The sequence below is a fragment of the Zophobas morio genome, unplaced genomic scaffold, assembly GCF_036711695.1.
Source record: "Zophobas morio isolate AGI-343-1 ecotype UQ-CSIRO unplaced genomic scaffold, CSIRO_AGI_Zmor_V1 ptg000004l, whole genome shotgun sequence".
Classification (NCBI taxonomy): domain Eukaryota; kingdom Metazoa; phylum Arthropoda; class Insecta; order Coleoptera; family Tenebrionidae; genus Zophobas; species Zophobas morio.
In genome coordinates, this window is record NW_026972109.1 from 1,355,424 (window position 1) to 1,377,770 (window position 22,347).

Here is a 22,347-nt window from a genome sequence, read left to right on the forward strand (position 1 = left end):
TTCCAGATACCCGCTTTTCCGATTTCTTTAGTTTTCAACATTTCGATTTTACAATACATAAACTTCGTTTTAAAAGTCGATAAGTCCACGATTTCCAAGTAGCTCAATTTTGCAAGTTCTTGATTTTTATTTTTCATTTTCCCAATTTTTTAATTTTCACTTTCTCGGTTTTATATCACAAATTTTCGTTTTTTCATTCTCTTTATTTTTTCAATGATTTTTCGATTTTATAATTTTTAATTTATTCAATTTCTCAAATTCTCAGTCTTCGATTTCTCAATTCTTGGATTTTCCAATTTTTAAATGTTTGTTTAAATTTTGTAATTTTTGGGTTTCCAGATACCCGCTTTTCCGATTTCTTTAGTTTTCAATATTTCGATTTTACAATACATACATAAACTTCGTTTTAAAAATCGATCAAGTTCACAATTTCTAAGTTTCTCAATTTTTAATGAATTTTTAGTTTTTTTAATTTTTCAAGTTATTGATTTCCAGTTTTTAGATTTTTGAAAGTTTTCATTTTATATTTCTCCGTTTTTTCATTTTTAATTTTTCAATTTTAAAATTTTTATCTATTTTTACAATTCGATTAGGTTTTTTATTTTTTCCATAATTCGATTTTTCCTTGTTTCGATTTTATATTTTGTTTATCAATGTTTAGATTTCGCAATTTTTCGATTTAAAATTTCTCGAGCTGTTAATTTTTAGTTTTTCGTTTTGATTTTTATTTCTCTATTTTTACAATTTTTTATTTTATTTTTTGTTTCTTCAATTCGATTTGCAATGTTTCAATTTTTCATTATCCTTCAATTTTTAGAGTTTGCAATTTTTCGATTTAAAATTTCTCGAATTCTCAATTTTAATTTTTCGTTTTTCATTTTCTCTGTTTTTTTAAATTGTTCGAGTTTTCAATTATGCAACTTTTGAATTTTTCAATTTTCAGATTTTGCAATTTTTCGATTTGAATTTCTCAAGTTTTCAATTTATAATTTTTCAATTTTTAGATTTGCAATTTTTTGTTTCGGTTCTTTATTTTTCGATTATTTGATTTTTCAGTGTCGATTTAAAATTTCTGGAGTTTTTACTTTTTAATTTTCCATTTCGTTTTTTATTATCTCAATCTTTACAATTTTTGAGTTTTCAATTTTAAATTTTTCAATTTTCAGATTTTGCAATTTTTCGATTTGAGTTTCTCAAGTTTTCACTCATAACTTTTCAATTTTTCGATTTGCAATCTTTCGTTTCGGTCTTTTAATTTGTGGATTATTCGATTTTTCACTGTTTCGATTTAAATTTTTTTCAGTTTTTCGTTTTTAATTTGTCGTTCTGTTTTTTTCTTTTCTAAATGTTTGTTTCAATTTTGCAATTTTTGTGTTTCCAGATACCGGCTTTTCCGATTTCTTTAGTTTTCAATATTTCGATTTTACAATACATACATAAATTTCGTTTTAAAAATCGATCAAGTTCACGATTTCTAAGTTTCTCAATTTTTAATGAATTTTTTCTTTCTTTAATTTTTCAAGTTCTTGATTTCCAGTTTTTGGATTTTTGAAAGACTTCTCCGTTTTTTCATTTTTAATTTTTCAATTTTACAATTTTTCTCAATTTTTACAATTTTTAGGTTTTGCAATTTTTCGATTAGGTTTTTTTTTTCCATAATTCGATTTTTCATTGTTTCGTTTTAAAATTTCTCGAATTGTCAATTTTAATTTTTCGCTTCTTTAATATTTCATTTCTTTAAATTTTCAATTTACAATTTTTCGTTTTTCATTTTCTCAGCTTTTTCAAATTTTTCGAGTTTTCAATTATTCAACTTTTGAATTTTTCAATTTTCAGATTTTGCAATTTTTCGATTTGAGTTTCTCAAGTTCTCAATTTATAATTTTTCAATTTTAAGATTTGCAATTTTTTGTTTCGGTTCTTTATTTTTCGATTATTCGATTTTTCACTGTGTCGATTTAAAATTTCTAGAGTTTTTACTTTTTAGTTTTCCATTTCGCTTTTTATTATCTCAATCTTTACAATTTTTGAGTTTTCAATTTTAAATTTTTCAGTTTTTCAATTTTCCGACTTTTGAATTTTTCAATTTTCAGATTTTGCAATTTTTCGATTTGCAATCTTTCGTTTCGGGTTTTATTTTTTCGGTTATTCGATTTTTCACTGTTTCGATTTAAATTTTTTTTAGTGTTTGGTTTTTAATTTGTCGTTCTGTTTTTTCTTTTCTAAATGTTCGTTTCAATTTTGCAATTTTTGGGTTTTCGGATACCAGCTTTTCCGATTTCTTTAGTTTTCAGTATTTCGATTTTACAATACCTACATACATAAATTTCGTTTTAAAAATCGATCAAGTTCACGATTTCTAAATTTCTCAATTTTTAATGAATTTTTCGTTTGTTTAATTTTTCAAGTTCTTGATTTCCAGTTTTTAGATTTTTGAAAGTTTTCATTTTATACTTCTTCGTTTTTTCATTTTTAATTTTTCAATTTTACAATTTTTCAGTTTAAATTTTTTTTTGAGTCAAAAAGTTGGAAAATCGAAAAAACAGAATGCGGGTGGGCCGGGCGAGTACCTGCTAAGATAAAACTGATTTTGGCCAACGACATACCCTCTAAGAAACGAGAGGGTGGGTGGGTGGGGCTAGTACTTGACAAGACAAGACTGATTTTGGCAAATGACATATCCTCTGGGAAAATAGGGGGTGGGTGGGCGGGCCTAGTATTTGTTAAGATAAAACAGATTTTGCCCTTATTAATCTTGGGCAAATTAATCACGTTGGGCAAATAACTTATTATTATTATTATTATTGTAAAAACTTTAAAAATTTAAAGGTGTTAAATCGCAAATTTCCATAGTAACGAGTTAAATTCCTAAACCTACCCGAAATATGCAAAATATGATGAATTTTTACTTGTGGTTTATCATTGGATTCATATTTTTTAGATTTGCTTACACATGTCCATAAAAAAATCGTAGTTTTAATTTTTTTTAATTTTTAAATTCAAAATTAGTGGAAGATTCACGGCGAATCCAAGGTTCACTAAAACCCCATTTAAAAAATCCTAAGTATGGCAAGGTGAGCTACGTCGCTGCAACACAAAAGCTCATTACTTTTTGCGCTAATGGCCTGCCTTACGTGATATTTTCCATTTTAATTAACGTTGCGATCTTTAATTATAGTCATCGATACTTTCAGTCATGCAAGTGTGTTTTTGTGTAAGGTCTGTGGGTCAAACAGCCAGAACCACAATTATAATAACAAAAAATGAATTATACAGGCACGTTGTGGTCATCCGTGCCACAGTGAAAGAGCGGAAATGCGTTCGTGTTGACGCAAGCTTATAAAACCGTCCCGATTTTTCCACAAGGAATGACAGCGCAGCGCTAATTATAAACCGATCAAAAACGATAATGCTCTTTGTTGTAAAAACCTCATTAGCAATTGCGTGATTTATGCCTCTGTCGGCTTTTATCCGACGAATTTAACATTCTCAAATAACTGCAATAACTAGATGTAGTACGCCTCTAAAATTGAGTATTTACGATTTAACGGCACATAACCGCTGTAATACAATATAGGTGTCGGATTTCCATTTTTATTTCGATATTGAAAGTAGGGGTCATTACGTTCTTGCGAAGTAGGTTCATGAAATAACATCTGCACTATACGAGCTACATGTCCAACGTTTCATTAAAACTCAGTTTATATAAAGTGAAATTTACTCGCATAAAGCGCGATTTCGGGGTTATTTTAGTAACAAATAATCGCTTGACGTGAGTGCAAACTTCCAAGCGTAAATGTTCCTCTCACCGTACAACCTGAAGAAAACTAATGTCGTTTTAATGATATAGCGACTGGTTACGGCATCATAATAGATTTGATTATTCGGTGTAATGACAGTTGCTGTTCAAATGATAAATTAATTTAGCGAGAGAAAGCCAGTATTGCTTTAATCCGAGATTGTCGGATTACGGGGAAAAACTGTCACAGCGGTCGTTACTACTGTTGTTGGCAATTAACTTAATGACATGTGTTGTATGATTATGTAAAGATAATATTTTTCATTCTGGGATGGTTTGATGGTTCACATGAACTCGCAACTGACCAGACGTGAACCAGATTCGCGGTATGTATTTATTTAAGGTGAATCATAATCATAACAAAAAGAGGAAACGATTTTTGTGTGTTGAACGCTGGTATAAATAAATATGTGGTAATTTTTCTCATAATGCGATAAAAGGGTTAATTGGTGTCATAAACAGCGAAATGGTTTTCTTTTAACTTGTTCGAGTAATTATATCTTTAGGCATTGTTTGTGTTTCCCAAAGAGAATGGCAAAATAAAAGAGAAACAGGTTGTTTAAGTAAAATTATAATTCACCTTTGAAATAAATACGCCGTCAAGCGAATAAAACATAAATGTATATTTTTATCAGTGTGTGTGCACATTAAAAGAGTAAAATTGTGCTTTTCGGACTTTAGAAAGTTAGCTGGACTTGCAAATAATGTGAACAGTGTCAAGTCCAAATCCGTGCTATTTTTAACTCCGTTTCGTAAATTTAGGCACGAATGTGACCATTGGCAACTAAAATGAGTTGTATCTAAGTTATAAAGCATTATTTATATCAAGTGCGCTAAGAATGAATATTTTGGCAGATGGATACTGTGAAAATATTTTTTACGTTGCATCCTGGCTTGTAGCCAGTAAGTTCAATGTAAGCATCAATCTAGAAATATTGTAATCGAGCCTATTGGACGACTGGCTAATATTATGTTTTATCGACGTTTCATGACTTCTGTCTGTCTGTCTCGCGTCTGTCCGAATTTTTATTAAAAAGATAATCTCTAAAACTACTGGACCAATTATTGTCACATTTTATATGTGTAGGTGGTAAAACGCTAACCAAAATTTGGTTAAACCAACAATAGGATGACGTCATTTCCAAAATTTACATTAGTTGATATTCCTCTCTGAAATATACAAAATATGACTCCATAATAATGTGACAGGGTGACTCAAAAAAATTAAAAATGTGGAAATTTCTTGTATTGATTAAAATCAAAGACGACTTACTCCAATCACAAATTTTGGTTTTTCCGTTTTTTTAATTTTTCCCTCTCCACTGGGAAGCCGTTTTGAGTACTTTAGTTTCGCTGGCCAAAACCTTATTTCGTTTAAAATTTTTCATCGTTAGTTAGGGAGTGTTAATTCGCTCGTGGTTATTTTTCCTCTCGAAAAAACGCAGTCAATTTAAAAAACCGGCATGATATTAAACCAAAGCCCATTTATTTGCAAATGACACAGCAATCCGGCTCGATCCAATCAACTATTCCAATTTGTTCTCATAAACGACTGCGACAACTTCTTTTATTGGAACAAGAAAGCATAATCAAGATCTTTATTCGCTTAATTATGTGTCGAACAAATGTCAATGATAAACAAACACTGAACCAGTGAAAAGCTCACTTTCACTTTTGTGCTCTACTTAATGCAAAAAATACTACTCCGATCACAAAGTTCGAGCTTTTTCAAGTTTCCGCTTAGCGAAACATGTCAATCCGCATCGAAAGTTATTGTGAATTATAATCTCGTCGACTTTCAATGAACTAAATTAAGGCGAGATAATTTAAGAAAACAGACGTAAACACGACGCATCGTTGCAGAAAGAGCGATACACGCCCGATCAAAAGAGAAAATGCATCATGATCGTGAGTATCTCGGCCAACAATTATTATTAATAGTAAAAGGTGTGTCTAATGATTCAAAATACGGATAACAAAGATAACAATTCATTCTATATACGGTTAATCATCCATGAACTCAGCCGGGAAGTGCACTTTCTGATTTTCACGAATCAATTACGGGCGAAAAAGATTTACCATTAACCGACTTCTGGTCGAAGATTTAGTTATCGTGTCGGTGACAAATAAAAATGCGTTTTCCAAGCAAGCAAGCCATCGACTGGATTGTCGCTTGTACAAGAACTTATTTATAGAACTCGAGAGCTTCACAAACAGGTATGGCTTGGTCGATGGCAAACGTATAGGTTATGTGTCATTCTGTCAAGGACGACTCTTTTACCTATTTATGGTAAACAGAGACTGGTTAGCGAGCAAAAACTACATCAGTTATGGAAGTGATAGTAAAAAGAAAACAAAGACATAGAAATGCTAATTTCTTCACAAATTTGCGTTTATATACAAATTACGAGCATTCATTTCGGTGAATTAGTTACAACATTCGGAAAGTAAAATTAAACTCGTGTGTAACAAAATAAACACAACTTAGCCCAGATACATAAAACTCGCGTAAAACTTCACGGTCCAAATTTACGTAACTGAGCGGTTCCTTTAGTGCGTGAGATACTGTCTTTCCACATTTCTCAAAAACAACAAAGGAATTTTAGATTACTTCATCAATTTTCTGAGCGCACCTGAGTATTTCCACGACCCTTTGAATTATTCATTAGTTATGTTTAAGTCAATTTTACTAATAAAAAAAGATGGTGGAAGGTTTTTTCGACATAACTTCCCTCGCCCCAGAAGTGCAACCCAACAAATCTCGCTTTTTTGAAAAATTATGCAAATTTTTGGCGATTGCTTTAAAGTAAAATCCAGTGATATAAATATTGCTCCCGCAACTATTTGACTTGAGTTTTTAGTTTTTCGGTTTGTAATTTTTCGAGTTTTCAGTTTTTCAGTTTTCCAAATTTTGAATTATTCAGTTTTCAGATTTTACAATTTTTCGATTTCAGTTTCTCAAGTTTTCAATTTTTTATTTTTCCGTTTTCCAATTTCATAATTTTTTGTTTTTTTCAATTTTAATTTTTTTATTTTATCTTTTGTCTCTTCTCAAGTTTTCAATTTATTATTTTTCAATTTTTCGATTTGCAATTTTTCGTTTCGGTTTTTATTTTTTCAATTCGATTATTCATAGTTTTGATTTTATAATGTTTTGTTTCTTCAATTTTTAGATTTTGCAATTTTTCGATTTAAAATGTCTCGAGTTTTTAATTTTTAATCTTTCGCTTCGTTTTTTATGTTGCCTATTTTTACAATTTTTTTATTTTTCCGTATTCCGATTTTATAATTTTTTGTTTTTTCAATTTTAATTTCTTGATTTTTCAATTTTAATTTTTTGATTTTATTTTTTGTTTATTAATTTATTCGATTTGCAATTTTTCAGTTTTTCATAATCCTTCAATTTTTCTGTTTTGCAATTTTTGAATTCTTTAATATTTCATTTCTTTAAATTTTCGATTTGCGATTTTTCGTTTCGTTTTTAAGTTTCTCTATTATTACAATTTTTAGGTTTTTCAATGTTCCGATTTTATAATTTTTTGTTTTTTCATTTTTTTTTGTTTCTTTATTTATTCGATTTGCGATTTTTCAATTTTTCTTTATCCTTCAATTTTTAAGTTATGCAATTTTTCAATATCAAATTTCTGGAGATCTCAATTTAATTTTTGATTCTCTAATATATTCCATTTCTTAAAATTTTCGATTTGCAATTTTTCGTTTCGTTTTTCATTTTCTCAATTTTTACAATTTTCAGGTTTTTCCATGTTCCGATTTTATAATTTTTTGTTTTTTCATTTTTTTTTTTTTTGTTTCTTCATTTATTCGATTTGCAATTTTTCGTTTAGGTTTTTTATTTTTTCGATAATTAGATTTTTCATGGTTTCAATTTTGTTTTGTTTCATCAATTTTTCGATTTTAAATTTCTCCAGCTTTTAGTTTTTAATTTTTCGTTTCGTTTTTTATTTCTCTATTTTTACAATTTTTTTATTTTTCCATGTTTTTTTATAATTTGTGTTTCTTCAATTATTCAATTTGCAATTTTTAAATTTTTCATTATCCTTCAATTTTTCGCTTCTTTAATATTTCATTTCTTTAAAATTTCGATTTGCAATTTTTCGTTTTGTTTTTCATTTTCTCTGTTTTATAGATTTTCGATTTTTCAAGGTTCTGATTTTATATATATATATATTTTTTTTTGAATTATTCGATTTGGGATTTCTCAATTTTTCATTATCCTTCAATTTTTAGAATTTGTAATTTTTTGATTTAAAAAAATTTTAATTTTTTTAATTTTTCATTTTCAGATTTAGCAATTTTTCGATTTGAGTTTCTCAAGTTTTCATTTTATAATTTTTAGTTATTCATTTCGTTTTTTATTTTCTCTATTTTTACAATTTTTTAATTTTATTTTTTATTTCTTCAATTATTCGATTAGCGATTTTTCAATTTTTCATTATCCTTTTTTAATATTTAGGTTTTGCAATGTTTCAACTAAAAATTTCCCGAGTTCTGAATTTTTATTTTTTTAATTTTTCGATTCTTGAATTTCTTTAAATTTTCGATTTGCAACTTTTCGTTTCGTTTTTCATTTTGTCAATTTTTACAACTTTTGAGTTTTCAATTTTAAATTTTTCGGTTTTTTAATTTTCCAACTTTTGAATTTTTTTATTTTCAGATTTTGCAATTTTTCGATTTGAGTTTCTCCAAGTTTTCACTCATAATTTTACAATTTTGCGATTTGTAATTTTTCGTTTCTGTTTTTTATTTTTTCGATTATTCGATTTTTCAGTGTTTCGATTTAAAATTGAATTTTTTTGAGTTTTTGGTTTTTAATTTGTCGTTTGTTTTTTCTTTTCTCTATTTTTACATTTCTTTAATTTTCCATTTTCCGATTTTATTTTTTTCCTATTTTTTTTTATTTTACTTTTTATTTATTCAGTTATTCGATTTGCGGTTTTGCAATTTTTCGATTTAAAATTTCTCAAGTTCCCAATCCAATTTTTTTTAATTTTTCGTTTCCTTAATATCTATGCATTTCTTTAAATGTTCGATTTACAATTTTTCGTTTCGTTTTTATTGTCTCTATTTTTAAAATTTTTCGATTTTTTCCATGTTCCGATGTTATAATTTTTTGATTTTTCAATTTCAATTTTTCCTTTCTTCAATTTTTCGATTTGCAATTTTTCTATATTCCGTTTTTCTTGGTTCTTCAATTTTACAACACAACTTTTCGGGTTTTCATTTTAAAATTTTTCATTTTATCGATTTTTTAACCTTTGAATGTTCCATTTTTAGACTTTGAAATTTTTGATTTGCAATATCACGAATTGAAAATTGAAAAATTCATCTTTTGAATTCAATTTTTCGTTTCAGTTTTTTATGTTTTCGATTGTTCGATTTTTCACTGTTTCGATTTTGTTTTGTTTTTTCAATTCTTCGATATAGGATTTTTATTTTTTTTTATTTTTCTTGTTTCTTCAGTTCTTAGATTTTGCAATTTTCGATTTAAATTTTCTCGAGTTGTTAATTTTCAATTTGTTGTTTCGTTTTTTATTTTCTCTATTTTTACATTTTTTGGTTTTTCAATGTTCCGATTTTATAAATTTTTGTCTGAAGTTTTTTTATTTTAGTTTTTGTTTCTTCAATTATTTGATTTGCGATCTTTCAATTTTTCATTATCCTTCTCCAACCTTTAGATTTTCAAAATTTTCGATTCTTTAATATTTCATTTAATGGGTTTATGTCTTCATTAAAAAAAAGGTCCTTTGAGTCTTTTTTTTTAAACATTACAAATCATGGGACCCTTTGTCCTTTTTTTGTAAAGAATATAAAAGAATCTTAAGTTTTGTGGAAAATCATAATACGAAAAACACTTTCACATTTTTTTTTGTTTTGATACTTCGGATGCTTTTAATGTTTTTGACATCAAAATCCAACTCAAAAAAAGGAAAACCGTTGAAGACCAGGCAGTGGAGTTTACGCATATAGGAGTAATAATAATCATTGTCGCGCCGTAATTTATTGCGTGTAGCACAGGCCAAGCAAATTATTTTGGGAAATTACCTTGCTAACAACGTACATTGTAAATCGCGCGTCGACTCGAATCCTAATTTATGCAAATGAATTGTGGAAACAACTTTATTGCGACTGTTTATAGCACGGCTATCATTATGACGTGTCAAATAATAATTTTTGCCAATTGCTTTCAGTTGCCGAAACACTCGAAACGGGATCTAATTTTGTTAACTGTAAAACTTCTTGTTCTAAAAAAATACCGCCGCACGTTTTGTGTCCAAATTACTGTTATCTCGTAACAAAAATACTCGGACAAGTATTAGCATTCAATAAATCTTTTTTGTGTTCAGTAAGAAGTGCTAATTTAATTGACCGTAACTTGTCATTCAATTTTTCAGGAGGTGCAGCCGCGAAAGCACTTAGCAACTATGACAGAAGACAGAGATTAACAACTGTTTTCGGCTATAATTACAACGAAAGTTAGCATGGGAACGTCGCTTTCGTATGATTTACTTCGCTTTTTTGCGGATGCGTCAACGACTTCGGGGCCGTACTTTTCCATTGTGTTTTCGAGTCCGGCTATTATCACTACGTGTGGGTGCAAGTAGCAACTAACTGTACTAAGATAACTCCGAAAATCAGCTGACTTTCTTAGACTTTACTGAGACCGAGCGTGAGCTGGTCACGGTGTATTCCGTAACGGTGGTTCTTCACCGAAATTAGATCCCATCATTTCTTTCTTCCACGAGAACGTTACCCATAGACACAATTACTAACTGGTACTAAACCTTGAACGGAGGTAATTGCAAAGAAGATTGTGAAGTAGTCTATATAAATAAAACCATTTAGCATCCAATTGTTGTGATGATGCAAGCCAGGATACAACCGCACCTGTTTCTTTTTCATAATGTTTGCAAGTTTTTTATTGTCCACGTGTTGGATCAGATATTAACAATTAGTTGCGACACTCCTATTTACGTTGTGTGCGTATTTGATTAGGATTTGTCCGCACGCAACGTACGAACACGGTTCGCATAGTGATGTTACGTAACGTACATGTTACACAACGTATATACTGTATGTATATAAAGTTAAAACGGTTTGTGTGTACGTTACCATAGTCTGGATTGTTCCGTGTCGGTAGAAGACACCAAGAACGATCCTCGATGTTCGTTCCGTTATGTTATTATATCTTATATAATATTGTACGGAAAGTCATTGTGTTAAAAATTAATTTAATTTCTTATTTCTTGAAATGGATATACGTGTTCGTTAACGATTTCTTGCTCTCAGCTATTTAAGTTAAATAATAGTTTTTTTTATATTACTCTTTGTTGCGAAATGGTGTACAAGGTGGGTAGTGTTACCTGTCGGCTAAACAATCACCGACTTATCACGCTATGTTGTTTAGGTTGATATTTCATCTTTCAACGAAACTAATATTGCTCACGTGTGATGCGGTTCGATTTTGTTTGCATTAGTCACTATTTTATTTATATGCAGATATTTTAATATTTACGCTCGGTAGCACTAAACTTGTCTAGTGTACTACTTAGTGTCACTCGCATTTGATATGCAAACATTCCTACTGGTATTGTATTTCATTCCACGTTTTGTTTTTGCGTAATTGTATATTTACTTGTATTAATCATAGTTTACATTTAGTAATTTTTGTTCTTTTGTCATGCCTGTGAAATGATGGAAGCAAAATGTGGAAGGATTTATGGAAAAAAATTGTAAGCTACAATCAAAACCTCCAAACTTATAGTTCTTTCGTACCTTGACATTAAATTGTGCAAGCATTATCTACATGAGAACAAAAAAATATAAATTGAATTGTTTATCCTGATGTGATGCAACTAATGCCTCTTTAATGGTAATGTGTTCAACGTGATTCTAGTTGGGCGTTCATTGCCAGAATGTTGTTTTTTAATTACTATTTTTGCGCACAATTCGATCTTATCTGGTTTTGAAAAATTAAGGAGGAAAAAATGAAAGTAACATTCGTGAGCGCTACAGGACAATAAAGCGTAAATAAATGGATGTGAATTTTAAAACATCTCCGGGACACCTGCTGTGTTGCCTAGTTTAAAAATTTTTGGAGGTCGCTAGTGTTTTATGTTTTTGCTCTTCCTTCTCAATATACGTAGTCTTTTCACAAGAACTTAAAACATTCCCAAAAACCACAATTTTTGGAAGGGAATATTGGTTTTTCAATTACGCCCCGCCCCTCGGTCTAACAACGAATGAAAAACTCATGACAATTGAGTTTTTTTGAATAACACAATTACCTATGTTAATTTCTTGTAGAAAAGTCCGCCCCTTGCCCACGACGAATAAAAAAAATCATCACAATTGAGACAAAACGGGAGGGCGGAGTTTATATTTTGTCTTTTTTTTCTTAAAATACATAGTATTCTTTGACCAACACGATCCTCAAAAATATGTTTTCAATTTCTTGTAAAGAACTAAGTCTTTTGCAGTTTAGGTCCGCCCCCTTGTTTCACGGCGAATAAAAAAAATCATCACAATTGAGATAGGGCGGGTGGGCGGGCTTATATTATATTCAACAAATTCAAAACGGTAAATTTTTAAGGAAATATGGATTTTGCAATTATGGAGCGGAGTCTAATTGCAAAATCGATATATCCTTATACAAATTTTCGATATTAAACATGTTTTAAGTTTCATATATTAAAACAAAAAGGCAAAACGTAAGCCCGCCCACCCACCCTATCTCAATTGTGATGATTTTTTTTTTAATCACCGTGAACCAAGAGGGCGGAGCTTAACTGCAAAATACTTATTTCTTGACAAGAAATTGCCGACATGTTTTTCAGTATCGTGTTGGTCAAGGAATACTATGTATATTAAGAAACAAAGGCAAAATATAAACCCCGCCCGCCCACCCCATCTCAATTGTGATGATTTTTTTATTCTTAGAAACCTAAAACACGTTCAAAATGGTAAATTTTTGTAGGGAAATCCGGATTTTGCAGTTACGCTCCGCCCCACGGTCTGACTACGAATGAAACATTCATCACACTTGAGATCGGGGCGGGTGGGTGGGGCTTAATCTTTGCCTTGTTTTTCTTAATATGGTTTTTTTCAACAATCTTTTGATTCAGAAAAGAAGATATATTATAATAAAGAACATACAGTCAATGTTTTATTCCATACCAGATGAGAGTTCGATCTTGAAAAATTAATGAGGAAAAAATGAAAGTAACATTCGTGAGCGCTACAGGACAAAAACAAAGCGTAAATAAATGAATGTGAATTTTAAAACATCTCCGGGAGATCTGCTGTTTCACCTAGCTGAAAAAATTTTTGAAGGTGTTTTATGTTTTTCCTTTTTTTTCAATATACGCAACAAGAACTTGAAATATGTTCAAAACGATAATTTCGAATGAAAAATTCATTACAATTGAGATCGACGCGGGTGTATATGGAGTTGATTTTTGACTTTTTTTTTACTCAATACACAATTGAGATAGGGTTGGAAGGTGGGGCGTATGTTTTTTTTCTTAATATACTTTACTTAGTCTTCTTCTCAGACCAAGAACTTCGAACATTTTCAAAACTGTAATATTTGTAGGAAAATAAATATTCTGCAATTACGCTCCGCCCATCGGTCTGACAGCCAATAAAAAATCATCACAATTAGATAAGGCTGATGGGCGGGGCTTATACGTTGGCTTCTTTTCACAACAAGAACTTCCAACATATTCAAAACGGTAAATTGAAGGAAATATTTCCTTATACAAATTTTCCATTTTAAACATGAAAAGAAGTCTACACATATTAAAACATAAAGGCAAAATGCAAGCCCACCCACCCGCCCTGTCGCATTTCTGATGATTTTTTTAATTCGCCTTTAACAGAGTGGGCGGAGCTTAACTGCAAAATACTTATTTCCTTACAAGAAATTGACATGTTTTTAAGTATCGTGTTGTTCAAAGAATACTAAGTATATTAAGAAAAAAAGGCAAAATATAAACCCCACCCACCCACCCCATCTCAATTGTGATGATTTTTTTATTCTTAGAAACTCAAAACACGTTCAAAATGGTAAATTTTGGAAGGGAAATCGGGATTTTGCAGTTACGCTCCACCCCACAGTCTGACAACGAATGAAAAATTCATCACACTTGAGATGGGGGTGGGTGGGCGGGGCTTAATCTTTGTCCTTTTTTTAATATAGTTTTCTTTCAACAATCTTTATTATTCAATAATTTTAGAGTGTATTCCTGAAAAAGAAAAAGAATCTCGGCGGCCCTTGGTGTAATTTTTCGAAAGACTTTGAAAGAGTCTTTTTTAAGAGTCTAAGAATCTTAGCAGCCTCTAATATTTTAAAGCCTTTTAAAATTAAAAGACTTTAAAGTCTTGAAAATTTTTGAAAATGTTGGAAAAATACCGCAAGATTATTTCAACCTTTTTCGAAAAACAAAAAATAATAGGTCCCAAGATCTTTCGAACCCATCCGAGCTGGTGTCTTATTTTTGAAAAGATTTTGAAAGAATCTCTAGGAAACTTTGTGTTTTCTGACTTTTTTTGTGAGCCAATTTACAACAATCTCGGGGACCCATGGTGTTATTTTTCGAAGATTTTGAAAGAGTCTTTTTTTAAGAATCTACGTCCTTCTTGTGTTTTAAAGATTATGACATTATCTTGAAGGGCCCTAGTGTTTTTTTTAAGAATGTGGGAGAATCTTGGAGGTCCCAAGTGTCTCTTTTGTTAAATGTTGCGGACTCATTCCTGTTTTTTAAGGTTGAAAGACTCCTAAGAACACAAAATGTCTTCAAAAAATGTGAAATATTCTTAGGAGGTCTCTAGTGTATTTTTAAAATAAGTTGGGAGACTGTTGGGGTTCATAATATATATTCTAGTAAAAATGTGAAAAAATGTGGGGGACTCGCTCCTATTTTTTTGAGGATGGAAAAATCTTGAGAACCTAAAATATTTTTATTAGGAGAATCTGAATGAATCTTTGGAGGCTTTTAGTGTCTTTTTTAAAAGAATTTGAGAGGGTCTTGAAGGGTCCTAGTGTCTTTTTAATAAAGATATGAAATTATCTTGTGTCTTTTTTTATGTGAAAAAATGTATTCAAAATATTTTTATTGGGAGAATGTGAAAAAATCTGTAGCGGCCCCTAGTGCCCTTTTTCTAAGAATTTGGGAGATTCTTGGAGGTCCCTAATATACGTTCTAATAAAAATTTGAAAAAATGTGGGAACTTCCTCCTATTTTTTTATTTTTTTTTTGAGGTCAGAAGAATCTTGAGAATTCAAAATAGTTTTATTAGGAGAATGTGAAAGAATCTTTGGCGGCTCTTAGTGTCTTTTTTAAAAGAATTTGAGAGGGTCTTGGAGGTTCCTAGTGTCTTTTTAATAAAGATATGAAATTATCTTGGGGCCTCTTGTGTCTGTTTTTATGTGAAAAAATGTATTCAAAATATTTTTATTGGGAGAATGTGAAAAAATCTGTAGCGGCCCCTAGTGTCTTTTTTCTAAGAATTTGGGAGATTCTTGGAGGTCCCTAATATACTTTCTATTAAAAATTTGAAAAAATGTGAGGACTTCCTATTTTTTTATTTTTTTTTAAGGTCAGAACAATCTTGAGAAATATTTTTATTAGGAGAATGTGAAAGAATCTTTGGCGGCCCCTAATGTCTTTTTTAAAAGAACTTGAGAGAGTCTTGGAGGTGCCTAGTGTCTTTATGAAGAAGATATGAAATTATCTTGGGGTCTTTTTTTATTGTGAAAGAATGTCGGTTTTTTTTTAAGGTTGGAAGAATATTGGACGACCCTAAATTTTTTTTTAAAGAAAGTGAAAGAATGTTGGGAGCCCAAATATCTCTTTTTTAAAAGAATTTGAAAGAGTCTTAGAGTTCTCTAGTGTTTTTTTAAAGAATGTGTTTTTTAATTTTGAAGATTTTTGAAAAAAAATTAAAAAGTTCAGGTTTTAAAGTAACAATGCAATAAGCGACAAGAAACTTGTTCCAAGTAAAACGTACCTGTTTTAACACCGCAATGTTGAATCATAAAATTTTGAGTCATCAAATGAAGCAAATAACCCATGAACATGCACAAAAAATGAACAAATTCCAGATGTTTATCAATCACGTAATTATAAAACGTATATTTTTATTACAAAAACTTTTTCAGCCATTTAATTATGCAAAAATGAGCATAAAAATAGCGTGCATTGTAAAATCTCCAATAACTGTCAATTTAAATGAAATAATCAAAATCCAACTCGATTCCCACATATCCAGTCTTCACAAAAACCGCAACCCATCATGTCATAATCCCAATCGAAAATCCTCCTAATTTACGACCTCGCCAGCCCCACAACTCGCGTAACTTACGAGCCACAAGTCCAAAAATATTGTTTTCCTTAATGAGAGCCAATTAATTCCGAATCCGTTCGGTTCCAACTATCATTATCGCCGAAAAAACGATTTACCAAAGTTGGCCTCACGCAGAGATCTCACAAGGCCGCAACCATGTAAATGATAGCAATTCACTTCGATTTCCTCGCATTGCTAAAATAACAATTTTTCATTGAGACTAATAAGCCATAATAAACGAGAAAATAGAGGCCGCAAGAAATGCGCATTATCTGGTTATCATTTAATCTGCTGGGTAATTACACAAAATGTCACTGGGTCGCAGCCCATCATTGTCTCACGCAAATCGTGAGGAGATGCACTGACTCGCCTTTTTTTTGTTTCAGACTGAAGGACGCGAAAATGGGCGAGAGGAGAGGAACCAAAGGACTGGAGTTGTGGTGCCGGAAAATGACCGAGGGTTATCCTGGAGTCAACGTGGTCAACATGACCACGTCCTGGAGGGACGGACTCGCCTTTTGTGCCATAATCCATCATTTCAGACCGGATTTGATGTAAGAAAGCGGGATTAACGACAATTATTGTGCCACTATCGCCCAATTAACGATTTCTAAACTTTAATCGATTAAGTGATGGCGGGTACCGTTCACTTAATTGTAATGTTTGACTTTCGCAGCGCATTTTCTCGACACATTTTCTGGAATTATTTTTCTTAAACCTCGAGTCTTTATCGTACTAATGCATCGGCCGTTCACTTAATTGTGAGCTCTGACTTTCATTCCCGTTTTTCTGATCGAAGATCGAGCTTGGTAAAAATCAATTTTCTTCCAAGGTCCCGTTCCGTAGATGGCATTTCACGCGCCGTTGTTTTGTTATTTTGTGCAAGTACAGGTCGGTCCAACATTATTTAATTATCCTTATACGAAGAGTTCCAAGGCACTGACCTCCCGTTAAAAAATGTTATTGTGCAGTCAACAGGTCTTTACCATAAACGGGCAGATTCCGCCTGATTTCCGCGCGTTTATTTCGATTTTTCTGACCTTAATTTTTTAGTCCTTGCGAAAACTCAAAGACGCATTAATTGGTTTATTACTAAGCTGTTATTTGACTTAATTTGAACCGAGTTACTCAATTGGGTTAAGTGGTAGAAAGCGTAGGACAGGTCTAGGTGTATTTTTGCCGTTTTTGTACCGAGAAATAATCATTGTTAATTGCTCTCACGTTTAGTTCAGTCCGCTCACGTTTTACGCGTTTAAACAGACATAAATTACAGAATTTTTGTACTTTACATAAAATTAATTAACGATTTTGTTGCACGAATCATAAAAAGAGAAGTGAAAATTTTCGAAGAATTTAAACAAATAAATAGTTCTCGGGAAATCGGAATGGGTTTAAAGGCAGTCGTTAAACTTTCCTGGAAGCTCAAAGGTCACCCTGAGTTTTGTCCAATTAAGGAGAATTTCGGTGTGCATAATTTATTTGAATTCTGGCGTCGTAAAGTGGGAAAAATCCGAATAATTGGAAAGCGGTTATTTTATTTGTGTTTTATTATAAGTTTAAATGTGCCCTTGGTAAAACAGAGCTTGTTGCCAAGGCCAACTCATGCATTTATTCGGCGCAGTTTTGTTACACTAACCCCATGATTCTAAACTCCTAATTTTGTCGCGTTTCTTTGTTGTTAAAAAAATCAATACCTTTTAAATTTCGGAGCTTAAAACCTGCCAACGGTGAATTTTTTCTCCTCCTGAAAAAAGCTTTCGAATTATCGCTGAGCGTATCTTTTCTGCGTTATGCAAATTGCGACGTTTAAAATATTTCTGACGCAAAGTTAAGCCCCAACACAAAGAGTTCGCTAGTGTTTGTAAACTGCAAGGAGATGCAGGTCACTTATTTAACTTGATTTGCATATAAAGTGCTTAAGAAGTCGTGAGTAATCTCACGAACATTGGACGAAATATGCAAAGCGGGCCTTAAAAAGGCTCCTAATTACAATTCTTTCGGTAATAATTCGTATATAGGAAATGCGCCGATACAGTTACGGTTAATTACATGTAAAAATTTCCTTTGTTCTTTATGTTGGTGTATGTCCACACAAAAGGGTGTGTGTTTTCGGAGTATTCACCTACGGTAAACGGACGGAGACCTTGACCCTTCCAATGTAAACCTCGATTTTATAGGGAACACTTCATCAGTTAAGAATAAACGGCGTTGTGGTGTCGTTATTTCATCCCAAATTGGAAAGTGGAAGTTCTAAATCTAAAAATTATGTAAATGGAAAGAGTCGATGGATCCTGCTGTAGTCCTCGACTGCAGGAATTTATTTCTGTGTTGCATGTGTTTGTTTATCTATTTGATCAAACGTTCTTGAATTTTTGTCTTGGTGGAAGCGACGTGCGCAGGTTTTCCGGCTGCATTGGGTGATTTGGTGCATTGTCCATTATCACAATCACTTATATGGTAGTCTTGCTAAAGCAGAAATTAATTAATCACCAGGTTGGAAATATTTCTCGGTTCATTGTCTCGTGGTTGTCTTCGTTACTATTCGTTAGTTACATCCAAACTTAAAAAAGTAGTCACCTGCACAAAAAGCCAGTAAATTCACCCTAAAACGTTCTAAAAAATTCTGACATTTTTACGATTTCCCATGTTAATTTCCCATAAGAATGAACCAGAACCCCCGTGATATAACTATCTCAGAACTTTATTTCAAGACATCAATTATTGAATTTTTACCGACTTGCATTAAAAAAATGCTGCAAAAAGATTATTCTAGCCGAAAAAAACCCAATAAACTTACCCCCGTATCGTTCTGATGGACCGATCATGCCCGAAATGAGCCAGAAAAACTCACCCCTAAAGAAAAATGCGGCCATTTACACGCAAAAGCGATCGAAAAAAGCAATTTTCTGAAAAAAACGACAGAAAATTCATCCCTAACTCTTTCTGGTGGACCGGGCGTATAAGAAGTGAGCAGTATTTAGACAGAAAACTCACCCACAAAATGAATGAGCTAGAAGCCCCACCATACGTTCTGAAAAATTCTGATTTTTACGATTTCCCATGTTAATTTCCCATAAGAATGAACCAGGACCCCCGTCATATAACTATCTCAAAATTTTGTTTCAAGATTTCAATTATTGAATTTCTACCGACTTGCAATTAAAAAAAAACCGCAAAAGGAAGATTCAAAGACAAAGTTAGAGAGAGAGGAAGAGATACAAAAATAGAAAGATAAAAGAAAGGGAAAGATGGAGGAAGGGCCAAAAGAAGAGAGAGATATAAAGAAGTAGAGAGAACGAGGAATACAAAACCAACAAACAGACAGAAATACAGAAAGTCGAAAAATCAAAAAGGCAGAAAGACTGAAACATAAAGATACTTAGATAGGCAAAAGGACAGAAAGGGGGAAAAGTAAGAAAGCAGAAGGACAACAAGGCAGAAGAGCAAAAGAATAGAGAGACAGAAGAACGAAAGAACAAAACGACAGAAAAATCCAGAGATGAAATATAGAGAAAGAAGAGAAAGGAGAGAAATGGAAGGAAATAGAGAAAACGAAGAATACAGAAGCAACAAACAAACAGGACGACTGAAAGAAATAAAGATAGATAGGCAAAGGGACAGAAAGACAAAACCATAGGAAGACAAAATAGCAGAGGTCAAAGACAGACGGACAGAAAACGAACAGACCAAAAGACTGAACCATAGAAAAATCAAAAGACGAAAGTTGAAGGACAAAAAAACAAAAATATATAAATAAAGGAAGACAAAGGACAGAGAGATAAACAAGCTAAAAGGATTCGTTATTTTCTCATTTAAACTGAACAGAAACAGAAAATAACGAAAAAACAAAAAAATAGAAAGATAGAAAATGGGCACGAGAGTGTTGGGAGAAAAAACAGAGAGATCGAGAAATGAAAGAGAGGTAAAGATGGAGGGGACGAAGAAATAAGCAAGAGATAGAAGGAAACAGAGAGAACGAGGAATACAGAAGCAACAAACAAACTGACAGAAAGACAGAACGCAGCAAAACATAAATACAGAAAGGCGGAAAGGCAAAAGGGCAGAAAGACTGAAAGAAATCAAGATAGACATGCAAAGGGACAGAAAGGCAGATAGTGACGAGGCAAAAAAGCAATATAACGGAAAACAAATACAGAAAGACAGAAAATCAGTACTATAGAAAGTCAAAAGGGCAGAAGACAAAAAGGCCGAAAGACCGAAACATAGAAAGGGAGATCGAGAGATGAAAGAGAGGGAAGGATGGAGGGAGGAAGAGAGAGGAGAGAGACAGAAAGAAATAAATGGAGAAAACTAGGAATGCAAAAGCAGCTAAAAAATGGACCGAAAGACAAAACTTACCAAAACATAAATTAGAAAGGCGGAAAGTCAAAAGGGCAGAAAAAACTGAGAGAAATAAAGATTGATAAGCAAAGGGACAGAAAGGCAGAAGGCAAAAAAAACATAAAACAGAAAACAAATACAGAAAGACAGAAAAGCAGAACGATAGAAAGACAAAAGAGCAGAAAGCCAAGGAGAGAAGGACAGAAGACAAAGACCGAAAGACAGAAACACAGAAAGATCGAAAAACAATAGTTGAAGGACAAAAAACCAAAAGATATAAATACAGAAAGATAGACAGGCGAAACAAGTTGTTGTTTTCTTACTTCAACTTCAAAGAGAAAGAGAAAACAACGAAGAAACAAAAAAAACAGAAATATAAGAAATCAGCAGAAATGAGGGAAAGAGGGATGGGGAAAAATGAGATAGAAAGAAATAAAAAGAACGAGAAGTACAAAAACAACAGGCAGAAGGGTAGAAAGGATAGACAGATATAAGGATAAAAAAAACAGAAACAAGAAGACGAAAAGAACGAAAGACAAAAAGATCGAAAGATGAACGTTCGAAGACGAAACGATAGAAATACAGGAAGACAGGAGAGAAATATACAGGCGAAAACGAATTGTCATTTTCTTATATAAACTTATCAAGAAGAGAAAATAGAGAAAAACAAGAAAAAAACAGGAAAACAAAAAATGAGAATGAGGGAGAGTAAGAGTAGAGAGGAAGAAATAAAGGAATAGAAAGATGGAAGATACGAAAAGAGGAGGGAAAAGGGAGATAGAAGGAAATAGAGAGCACGGCGAATGCAGAAGCAACAAACAAACAGACAGAAAGACAAAACGTAGCCAAAGATAAAATAGAAAGGCGGAAAAGCAAAAGGGCGGAAAGATTGAAGCAATAAAACAGAAAAAATACAGAAAGAGAGAAAAGCAGAACGATAAAGAGACGAAAGTTAAAGGGTAGAAGAATAGAAGACAAAAAGACCGAAAGACCGAAACATAGAAAGATCGGGAGACGAAAATTAACAGACATAAAAACAAGAAGATTTAAGTACAGGAAGACAAAAGAACAGAAAGGTAGAAAGGCGAAAACGATTGTTATTTTCTTCCTTAAACTTAAAAGAAAGAGAAAACGAAAAAACCAAAAAAAAAAAGGAAAGAGGGGGGGGGGGAGAGATTAGTAGGTAGAAACGCAGAGCGATAAAGAGTGGGAAAGAGGGGGGGGGAGATGAGAGACAGAAGGAAATAGAGGGAACGAAGAGTACAGAAAGGATCGAACGATACAAAAACGAAAGGACACAAAGAAGAACACAAAAAGATCAAAAGATGATAATTGAAAAACAAAAAGAAAGACATACAAGAGGACAGAAGGACAGAAAGATGAATACGCGAAAACAATTTCTCATTTTCTTATTTAAACTTATCAGAAGAAGAAAATAACTGAAAAACAAAAAACAGAAAAATGGGATTGAGAATAAGAGAAGAAAACTAGGAGGAGACAGAGAGATGGATGAAATAGAGTAAAATGGGGGGACAGGTAAAGAGAGCAGAGAGATAGACGAAAGTAGAAACAAAGAATCTAGAAACAACAAACAAACAGACAGAAAGACAGAATGCAGCAAAACATAAGACAGATAGGCGGAGAGACAGAAAGGCGAAAAATCAGGAAGCAGAAACATGGCAACACAGAAAATAGAATTGCAAAAAACAGAAAGGCAAAACGATAGAAAATCAGAAGGGCAAAAGGATAGAAGTATAGAAATGAAGGAAGACAGAAACACAATCAGGCCAAAAACAAGAAAAACAGGAAAATAAAAAATGGGAATGAGAGAGAGTGAGAGT

The 22,347-nt window shown here is 32.1% G+C and overlaps 1 protein-coding gene across 2 annotated transcripts in view; it reads left to right on the top strand.

The window, feature by feature from the left end:
- The window catches only part of LOC135136834 (MICAL-like protein 1), a 90,715-nt gene that overhangs the window by 32,938 nt on the left and 35,430 nt on the right, over positions 1–22,347 (top strand). For both annotated transcript variants that reach the window (XM_064066273.1, XM_064066266.1), the window contains exon 2: positions 16,552–16,719. In XM_064066273.1, the coding sequence (XP_063922343.1) occupies positions 16,568–16,719 (152 nt within the window). In that variant the 5' untranslated portion in view covers positions 16,552–16,567. The remainder of the gene's footprint in view (positions 1–16,551; positions 16,720–22,347) is intronic.